This window comes from Hydractinia symbiolongicarpus, chromosome 14 (genome assembly GCF_029227915.1).
Source record: "Hydractinia symbiolongicarpus strain clone_291-10 chromosome 14, HSymV2.1, whole genome shotgun sequence".
In the NCBI taxonomy this organism is placed as follows: domain Eukaryota; kingdom Metazoa; phylum Cnidaria; class Hydrozoa; order Anthoathecata; family Hydractiniidae; genus Hydractinia; species Hydractinia symbiolongicarpus.
The window spans coordinates 17668123-17678670 of NC_079888.1; the positions used below are offsets into that span (position 1 = coordinate 17668123).

The following is a 10548-nucleotide window of genomic DNA, read 5'->3' on the forward strand; positions in this document are numbered from 1 at the left end:
AAGATTACATAAGAACGAGATAGACTGTATTTATTTATTTATTTATTTATTTATTTATTTATTTATTTATTTATTTATTTATTTATTTATTTATTTATTTATTTATTTATTTATTTATTTATTTATTTATTTATTTACAGGACCTCAAAGTTTGTATATTATTCCCGCTATATTTTTCTGAATCTGAACTTCTAGGATAATTAGGACGTTCACAACCTCGTTCCCAGGACTTTTTCGTAACGAGACGACAGTAAGAGTGACAAATAGACCTTGCACCGAGGTTGAGAAGCTCATTGTTTTTACGAAAAAATGATAAATTTTGTTTCATTACTGAACCCAGTTGTAAAGAACAAAAAGATTTTGAAATGAGATATATTATATTTCATTTTTTTATTTTAATAGGTTGGATTCCTGTTTCCTTTCATTTTTTCAAATGTTTTTTTATCTCAACCAATCACAACTCCGCATAGAAACGTCTTTTGTGTAAAAGAAAGAGAATTAATTTTGGAAGATAAAATGAATAGTTAAAATGAACGTATTCATTCAGGTTGCAAATCTGCGTATTGTGGAAGAAATTGCATGTGTGGTTTTTTTCTTTCGTTCAACTACGAGAGTTCAAATTTAATTTCACAGTTTTAGGGTCGCCTTAAATGTTTGTTTGTTTGTAAAAACAACGTAAGTTATACTTGGCGCTGGCTATTTTTAGTCCAAGATTTTAAGTCCAAGAATACCAAGAAGTCAAGAAAAGATTGTTGTAGGTATGTTTTCGAAGCATCTTCATCAAATATAGAATGTCAGGTTCTTAACAATATATCCATTCCAAGAAAAGAAATTTTTCCCGGCACATTACTTTTTGCGGATTTGAGAGCTTTGTATACCTCACGGGAGGAAATTTTTGTGGTTTACGATGTTAACAATAAAAGTCGAAATTTGATACTAAATCGTTAGAGTAAAAGTTAACCATATTTTGTCTCTTTTTGCGTGGGAAGAAATGTTAGCTTTTTTTCTTAACTTTTGAGATTTCGAAGGAATAGTCAGTTGGGGAATTTTTATAGAAGAAACTGTGGCGGGAAGAAAAGTGAAAATACCGCGAAAATTTCCTTTAAAATGATAAAAAAATAATTCACGGCTAGATAAGTCGTTCAATCTGAACAATATATTTAGACATTTCCTCTTCTTCCATACCTTATCAACTTTTCACTCAAAAAATTACTATTTATGTGTGAGAGTGTGAACATGGACTTTTAAAAGACAACCAGTTGTTAAGGATGCGCGGTAATATGCACGGGATTTTCAGTTGTCGTAATATATTTACTGCATCAGTATTTCGTGTATATTTAACATCAAGTGACTTTTTGGCAGCCATTTTGAACATATGCACGAGCTTGATTATAATAACATCAACCAACTAAGTACGAACGTATTGTTTCTGGCTCATGTTAAAGATTTTATGTACAACCTTGAGCAGGCTAGTAAACACCAAAAATTTTCTAACGCAAAAAGAATAAATAAACACACTGAACGTCGGCTCCAAGATTAAACTGTCGGTGATATATCCTAATCCCGCGAAAGATTATTCGCTTTTAAAACGTTAATCGTTCTTTTCCGATTTAATTTTTTTTCAAAAAAATTTTTTACCGCGCGTGTGTTTTATCTTTTTTATCATCACTTTTTTGTTTCATCAATTTTTTTTTTTAGTTAAAAGCTTTGTACAATGGGAATTTTTCTTTCCGAATAATTTTATTTGAAACACTCTCACTTTTATTTATTATATTGGCGCAGGTGTTTGTTTTTCACCACCTTTTAATCCTGGAAAGAATAATCCTTATTTTTAGGGGACCTAATTTCGCGTGAAAATATCAATAATAAATTGTGTTTCAAAGCCTTAGACTTCGAATACTTTCTTTTTAAAGAACAGAGTCGAATCACTAATTTGATGGACGCTCCAAAAAAGTGGACACATCTAATTAACGTAGAAAAACCAACGTTACATCCTTATACAACACTTTTTAATTGCAGACACTCTGATTAGCGAATATATACACATGTTTTATACATTTTTTTTATATGACTCACATCTATTTTTTCTGATGTCCATCAAAATATATTTCGCAGGTATTTCCAGTATTAACGTTCCATATTAAACTGAATTGACCATCAGTTTCCTAGTTTGCAGGCTAAGGTGTTCTGTCAAATTGTAGCGGATAATCGAGACACTCCAAACAAGTGAACACTTCTAATTAGCGGAGTTGTTGCACCAAAAGTATCCGATATTTAGAGCGCCTATTACTTAATTCTTTCTTTAAAAACACGTGCTATTTTTCAATCTATTTTACCGCTGATCATCTCGATGATCTTTCGCGAGAATAAAATCTCACAATAGACGTAGGTGTTTTTTAGCTTGTTTAATGACGTCTGGGAATAGCGTGTAAAGTTACTGTAAAATCCCAGCAACGATAAAAACACGCTTTTGGAACGATTTAAAGAATTTGTTAATAATTAAACGATAACTTAAAACGATAAAGTTGGAGTAATATATAAAAGAGAAATGAACCCGCAAAAGAAATTAAAACAGTTGAAAGTGCAGGGCATTTAACTTTTTCGATTAAGCATTGTTAAAAACTTTCGTTAGGCCTTACTTTTGGCCAAAAATTACAAAATCGCGAGGGTTTCTTCCTACAAAGTATACTTCTAGATGCATACTATTTTTTGAAGCATTTGACAAGCAACAGAGCTTTTACAGTCCTGCAATATTTCCTCCAGTCTATATCTCAATTTCGTCGCCCCATTACACATTAGAAATTATCATGAAGCAGAAAAATTGAAAGTTGCTTAATGGATTGAAACGTCCATGATGAAAAAAAAAAGGTTTATGACGTCTGTGGGTTGACGTAAAAACATATGTTGTGTCACATTTCACGAACTTTTTAGAGGTTTTTTAGAACTTTTTAGAAGTTATTGGCTCAGTTCCAGAAAACATCATCTGGTACGAACCGAGGGAAATTTAACACTGACTTTGCTATGAAAAAAAGCGTTTTCTATTTATTATTATTATTATTGAAATTATTTACCGAGAATAGCCTCTTTAGTTCCTATTGGTGCTGCTATCAGCGAGGGTTCTACGAAGGGGGTCATAGCGCATTTAAAGCACCCATATGAGCAACAAAAGTCGTGCAAGAACGCTAAGCAGATAGTTTTCCATAAATATATCCGTTTTTTCTATTTATCACAACCCCCTTTCCACAGATCTCTCTCTATCCCTGAACCCCAACCCACACACACCGCCCCAGTCTATTTAACTTGCAAGAATTATTTTGAAAAGTTTGTCTATTAGATATATTTTGCCATAGAAGTTATGTTATTATTACGGAGGAACTTATTTAAAAAAACATTTATTTTGATTGGCGCTCTGTCCTAGCTGAACAAGCAAAACTGTAAATTTAATGTTTCCTGGTAGATTATCACACAAATAATACTTTAGCACAAGTCAAGCTCGTAAAAATTTGAAGTTTAACCTCGCTAAAATGTTTTGTCATTTTTGTGTGAAAAACGCGTGTATCAAATGTGCCACACTACTTCTTCATTTCACAAAATATTTGGCTCTGACTTGATGTGTTATTGCATCATAGCCTAAAGCTTTAACTCAGGCTTTTCTTTTAAAATTTTTAAGCTTTACAATCTTAAAATTTAAGCTAATAATCTAAGTTGCTATGACAACACTATTGCAGCGCTCCGAGCACGAACAGATTGAAAAAGTGACGTCATATTTCTTTGTTTAAACCACAAAAAGAAATACAAAAATATTCAATTTTGTGTGAAAATTCGATATTTAGCTATTTTTTCATTCTCTTTAAAAAAATCTTCTGAAAATAACAACTTTTTTTGTACAGTTATTTTTTATTTATTTATTTTTTCTTCGACGTGATTTTTTAATACGTTGTCTTTTGACGATGGAAAAAGCTGGTCATATTGAGCTTGTTAACTAGAGCCAGAAGAATGATGAGAATTTAAATTAAGAGAAGAACAAAACAGAAAATCTAGATTATTTTTTATTTTAATATTAAAGAAAATTACTGAAATGCAGACGAAATATAGAATATCAAAACTTTGATAAATATACGTCACAATCATGCCTTATTATTTGTGTGGGTGAGTTATTTTGATTTAGCCTCGTTTTTATGTAACCTTGCTTTTTTGCAGTCTAGTTCTCATATAATTTTATTCTCATTTCATCTTTTTTTATAAGTATGTTTTTAGCCTAAACTTTTTTTAATTCCCCGTTTTGAATTTAAAACTAGCTTTGTCTGAATGTCTTCTGACTGTTCGTACATAGCTATTGGACTGTTCGAGTTTAAAACTGATTTTGTCATAATGAAAATTTTTCCAACTGTTCGAATTTTGTCGACTTTCGACTGTTCAAATTTTATCATTCTGTCAGACAGTGTCAATAAGAAAAGGAGTGCAGTTGATAGGTTTCGATTTTGTTAGCAAAATCCGGAAACACTTCCTCTTCCACCATTGTTAGTATCTGTTTTATATTTTGTACCCCCTTCCCAAATTCTTCAACTCCTACCCCTAAATTATCAATTTCACCTCCCATCTCACTGAACTTCCCTTTATTCTTTGCTGAAGAGTAGCCTAATGTAAAAAAAATCCTTAGCAAAAGAATTAGCAAACAAATTCATCTTTCCTAATATCTTCTCTGTTAAAATGAAGGCACAATACTACAAATTACAAGCATATATTTTCTTGTATCCTGAATCATAGAAAAACTGTTTGTTTCATACTTGTATGAAAGTTGCTTTTATTGAATAAGTTATAGTTAAAGCCTTATTTTAGTGTCTTGAATGGGAAAAAAAATTTAATCGCTATTTTTTTATTTTCACTATTTTTTAATCACTACTTTTTTTAATTTTTTTATTAAAAAGACACTTAGTCACACATTCACCACAAAATATTGGCAATGATGCTGAAAACATATTTCTGTCCATCAAGATAAACGAAACTAAAGTGCTTTTTAAAATTTTGGTCTTTAACCATGGTTAGTGCCATGTTGATATTTCTGTCTATGTGTTATCCATCTCTGTCCACTATCCGAATAACAAATAGATATCCTCGATTATTCAAATACAATTAAATACTCTCGCTTATTCAAATGTTATTCGACAAACTTTTATTTAGGCTGAAATGACGCTGATGTTATTTTGTTTTTTGTCAAATGTTAGATTGACAGGTGCTAATCTATACGAGTACCAATTTTTTAATATTTGCAGTTTTTTTGGACAAATTCGCGAAATGCAATGTACAAAATATTCAGCAATTTTAATGTTGCAAAAAAACATAATGTTTATGCTTGCAACCTTTTATCGTACTTCATTTGGTATACTCATTTGTCTATGTCCGAAGAAAGGTCATTTGTGCTCACTTCTTGAAATGTTACACATATAATTTAGTAAGTAAGCGTCGTTAAAATGAACAGTGTCGAGATTGTTCGCTTTGCAGAGAACCCACGAGTCGTGAAAACACGAATATAAGCAAATCATGCTGACGTCGACAAAATTAATGCTTGTAGAGAGAACTGCGGGAGAGTGTCTTTTATATTCTACACATTTACATCTTTTCTTTTAGAATGGCGATCAACCTAGATGGAGAGAGCAGTTGGGATCAGAACCAATCAAGTATTAAGGATGACGAAAGACTCTTCCCCGCGGAGGATAAAGTTACGAGCAGTTCGAAATCTAAATTTAGACATATTTTTGATAGATTTAAACAAAGAGGCAAAAAAGACGGTCTCCGATTATTTTTGCTTGTACTTTTTAATGGTTTATATTTATATTTCGGCGGTGGAGTGTTTTACTTGTTGGAGAGAGAGCCACGACAAGTGTTCAATTTAGACAACAATATTGAATCTATTTTCAGTGTAATCAAGGTAAGATTGAATTTTTGACTTTCTACAACCTAGTTACCAACTCCCCTAAGTGTAAGAAATTGCAGAGCAAGTTGTATTATAAAAAAATTAATTTCAGAAAATTTCGCGAATTTTTGTTAATTGCAAAAAAATATTTTTCTTTTACAGGTCTATTGTTGACAACAATAGAGGAATAAGAATAATGACCAATTTTAGTATTCTATATTATAATGCCCGTATACGTCTGTCACGCAAAATGATAGCTCAGCTGCGCAAGCAGCGAGAAGCACGCAATGTGGTATAAAAAGGACGGGTGAACCCGTCGATTTTTCTACGGGCCACTGACTAGTATTATAAAAAAGAGCGTGTCTGATAAAAAAATTATTTTATTTCGCCAGTTAAAATCATTCTCGGACCCAGAAATCTTTGAGATAAACCTTGAATGTATCTCTGGACAAGTCTGGTATTAGAGATTTAAGTTTTTTTCGCGCAAGATTGTGTTGTGTTTTTTAGCATTTAAATGGAAACAAACATGGCGGAGGGAGAGACGAAGGAACGAATATGCTCCCGTTTAATTATGTCGTGACTGAATTTAAGGTGCTGAGAATGAGTTAAAATAATTTAAAAAAAAAAAAATAATACAAAAACTCAACTAACGCTCTAACTTCAGTTTCATAAACAACAGCCTTACCTTGTTTTACTTTTTTTTGTTTTTTTTTTGTTGTTTATAATCTTCTTTACACCCGCAATTCAATTTGATTTCAATTTTTTAGGAAAGTTCTGTCTCCAATGTTTCTCTTGGTGAACTGTCCTCGTCAGAAATTATGCAAAGACTTCGTCCTGAAGATATAAAAAAGTTGAAAAAAGTGCTAAAAACCGTTCATCTTGGATGGAAGAAAGATGAATCAACAGAGTGGACGCTAACAAATGCTGTGTTCTTTGCTTCTACAGTTGTAACGACTATAGGTAACAACAACCTTTAAATTGAACACGTGTAAACAGTGCCATACTTTTTTTAAAATGCCGATTTACACGGTACACGGATTGTGTTCTGTGCAGCTGTGCACGTTTCACACGTGGTAAAAAATAAAATATTGTAATTTGATTAAAAGTGACCAAGGGAAGATGAGAATGCTTTGAAAACTTGGATAAGAAGGGGTGCAAAAACCTTGAAATGAAAACAAACAAATGACGTATCTTTCAGGTGCGTCATAAAAGAACCCCTAAATTCCTTATATGTATAATGTAGAGATCTCATATTTTTTAAAAGTTGTTGATGAGCCTGTTACATAGAGAAAAATACTCTTTGATGATTTCTATTTTCTTTATTTTCTTTTTGTTTCTCGTACTAATTACTCTTTTGTTAGGAATTCTTTTTCTTTTGCTCATAAGAAAAAATTAAAAATACAACCTCCGGATCTCTTTTCACATTTTTAATGGAAACATTTTGCAGATGAACATATTCGCGAATGTATTTTTGACCGCGAATGATCCACTCCGATCAGACTGCTGATCTTGACGGATTAGTATAACTGGTGAAGTGTTTTTTAAGCATTAGATCCACGGTCTTCATAAATTGGGGCTACAGACAAGCCCAATACACTATACGCGGCATTTGTTAGCGGCGCACGCGCAGATAGCTCATCCAAATGTTAAGTGCATGAACATAAAGGTTTAACATGACATTTTTTCCTGTAAATAAATTCACCCCGATCAGATCTCTAATCATGACGGGCGATATAATCGGTGTAATGCATATAATTATTTTCCACTGATTATAGTACAGTGGGTTTATTTGCGATTTGCAATTCTGGCGATCGTTGATCAAATCGCAACCTTGTCCCCAGGTATTTTGCTTGTTCGATTAAACTTAATAACATCTCAGGGGCCAAGAGGCCTACCAGGCAGTATGTTAACGACGCAAAAGCAGCACTTCTTCAGTTACATTAGAAACGATTTCTTTGAATTTCTCAAAAAGCCGGTATGGGGACGACGTTACTTCAGATAATCAGTATTTGAAGTCACATTTCATCGCACTTTTGACTTTCTCAACTCTTAGTCCTTTTTGTTTAAAATCTCTCGATTTTTTTTATTTTAGGTTATGGAAATTTAGCACCCTCTACTGCCGGTGGCCGATGGTTTTGTGTAATATATGCCATTATTGGAATACCTTTAACTTTGATGTTGTTAGCTATGGTGGGGAGGATTTTATCGAAATACATCAATGATTTGTGTGGATTTGTTGTCAACTATGTGAAAAAATATTTGCACCCTGGGTACGAATACGACAGGTAAGTCAGTTTCCGTAACATGCAACCGCACATTCAATGTGCATGGGCAACCTAGAACCTAGGATCTCTTTTTGGATGAAACGCAAGAGACGCTGGGTTTAGAAAGGACAGCAGTCCTAGGCTGGTGTACTGGTGACGAAGTAGGTTGACCTTTGATGATTATTTTTTTAGTACTGATGGTACGACAGAATTAAACGTTCCCGTGTGGTTGGCTTTTCTTTTCATAACAGTTTTTATTTCACTGGATGCGCTTATACTCATGTCACTAGAAGATTGGAGTTTTCCCGTATCACTGTATTTTATCTTTATCACCTTGACAACGATTGGTTTTGGAGATATCGTTCCGCAAAATACAGCAGTAAGTTATTTGTTAAAATCAACATGAAGTAAATATTCGTATTTCAACCTCATCTTTCGGGGTTTGTCTTTCTTGATGTCCGAAGAAGTAACAAAGACCACTGGGAATGAGGTTGCAAACTACTTTATATGAACTATAAATTGTATCTCTGTGCTGTTTTTGTGTTTGCGTCTATGCAGTGTAAAATCCAATGTAAAAATCCTTCACCGCCTTAATCGACTTTCGTGTAAGTCACTAAAGTCGAAAAACCAAAGACGTTTCGTAGCATCTTCAAGCAACCAGCAAACTGGATGAAACAAGCTAAGTATCGAAAATACTATGTACTTAGTGTTATTACTGCGCATGCGTTACGTTTTAGGTTGTATGGTTCAATGTTACGCTGATGTATTTGGGATTAGCGGCTGTTTCGATCACCATTAATCTACTTATCGCGAACATTGGTATGCAGTATCGAAAGCATAAAGCAAAAATAAAGTTTATGAAAACAATTGAAAAACAACTAGACTCGGAAGATGAAAACGTGAATGAAAAAACACCATTAACAAGTGACCATAATGGGAACCCGGATAAATAGTTGGAGTCCATTTCGTTTTTATTATTTTATGCCCGGTCTTCACAAAGCAGAAATTATCGAGGTTAGTTTAGTACAGAATTTTGATTAGTTGAGATGAAATGTCGCCGGTCAATCAAAATTCTGATACCCCGATATTTTTTGCTGTAGAGATTTAGAAAAGAATGGTCAGGACAAGAAGTCTCTGTAAGAGGTTGCTAAAATGACATAAGTCGTTAGTGTGCTTTCATAAAAACAGAATTGTGTTATATATTTGAAACAATTTGCTTTCATACGAAAGAGCTTGAAAGGTATCTTTATAAAAAATATTAATGGGTTCTTGAAGATTTTGGAATTCAGAGTTCCACTAATTATGCATGACGTCATCATTTAATTGTGTTTGGGGGTATTGTATTTAACAGTTTTACTAATAGGGTTATGTTTTCAACCGTTAAAATTGGACTTTAAACATTTTACATAAATTTTTGTAATAAGTAATTATGATTGATAACAAATATTTGTTTCTGTGCTACTTGATCATGTCATAATTCCGCATAATTAGCGAAATGTTAAAGCCCTATATCTTAAAAACTAATAAGGTGTTTTAAAAAAAGAGATTCCCAGGCGACTTTTTAAGATCTTTTATATGAAACCAACTTGTTTTAAGTATGAGGGAATCTTTAATTCGATTGCGAGGCTCTAAGAAGTGCTACTGTTTATCAATTTGCGGATACTAAAACTATATGCTCATTAAAGGTGTTTCTGAAGGACAATAAACACCCTCTCGTTCCTAGAAATTAGTTTCGCGTAATTTAATAATATAAATATACATTTTAATATTCATTTATATTTATAATTTTTGAAAACCAGAAATTGGAAAAATAAATCACGCAATACAAAAATGTTACACTGTAGAAATATTATCTCTTAAAAATTACATTTTTGTGGATTTGTACGTGTTTACAGATAATTCTTTTCAGAGGAAAGAGTTATCTTCATATAATAACAACAATAAAATGAAATGAAAAAATATCATATCTTATCATAAAGATGAATCAAGAAAGAAAAGATAAGTAACGAACATATAGAATGTCTATTCATTTTATCTGTAGTATATATTTATAATTATTATAAATTTTAACCAAAACTGGTTGTGTTTGTATAAATGTTCCGTGTAATATTTATTTATTGTAGAAAATTCTTCTGAAATCAAAGAGAAAATTTCAAAGGATAGAATTTCGGAGAAAAAATTTGGCTAATAATGCCCAGTAGTGTTCCCTTCGACATTTTTATTTTTCTTATATTTATATGCACGTTCTTTTTGCTGTTTCCTTCGATGCCTACAGGTCAGGAAAAAGTGAAGCCTGCATTGATTACTGCTAATTTAAACCTTGCAGGATTAGTTTTTACGGAATTTATTTTTGCGAATTTGGAAAATTTT

General features: G+C 32.4%; 1 protein-coding gene across 2 annotated transcripts; it reads left to right on the forward strand.

Moving 5' to 3' along the window:
* Positions 1-534: 534 nt before the first annotated feature.
* Positions 535-10381, forward strand: LOC130625007 (TWiK family of potassium channels protein 7-like). 2 transcript variants are annotated; one of them, XM_057440088.1, is made up of 6 exons: positions 535-758; positions 5629-5929; positions 6682-6874; positions 8007-8199; positions 8371-8557; positions 8916-10381. In XM_057440088.1, exons 2-6 carry the CDS (start codon positions 5630-5632, stop codon positions 9129-9131), a joined length of 1089 nt encoding a protein of 362 aa, XP_057296071.1. In that variant the 5' UTR covers positions 535-758; position 5629; the 3' UTR covers positions 9132-10381. The 2 variants fall into 2 exon arrangements, with proteins under 2 accessions (XP_057296071.1, XP_057296070.1); XM_057440087.1 differs by lacking the exon at positions 535-758 and adding an exon at positions 3843-4149.
* The last annotated feature ends 167 nt before the right edge of the window (positions 10382-10548 follow it).

Coding starts and splice junctions, on each gene's coding strand:
- LOC130625007 (XM_057440087.1), top strand. CDS start 4,130: ATGCCTTATTATTTGTGTGG. Junction 6,875..8,006: donor TACAGTTGTAACGACTATAG/GTAACAACAACC, acceptor TTTTTATTTTAG/GTTATGGAAATTTAGCACCC. Junction 8,558..8,915: donor TCGTTCCGCAAAATACAGCA/GTAAGTTATTTG, acceptor GTTACGTTTTAG/GTTGTATGGTTCAATGTTAC.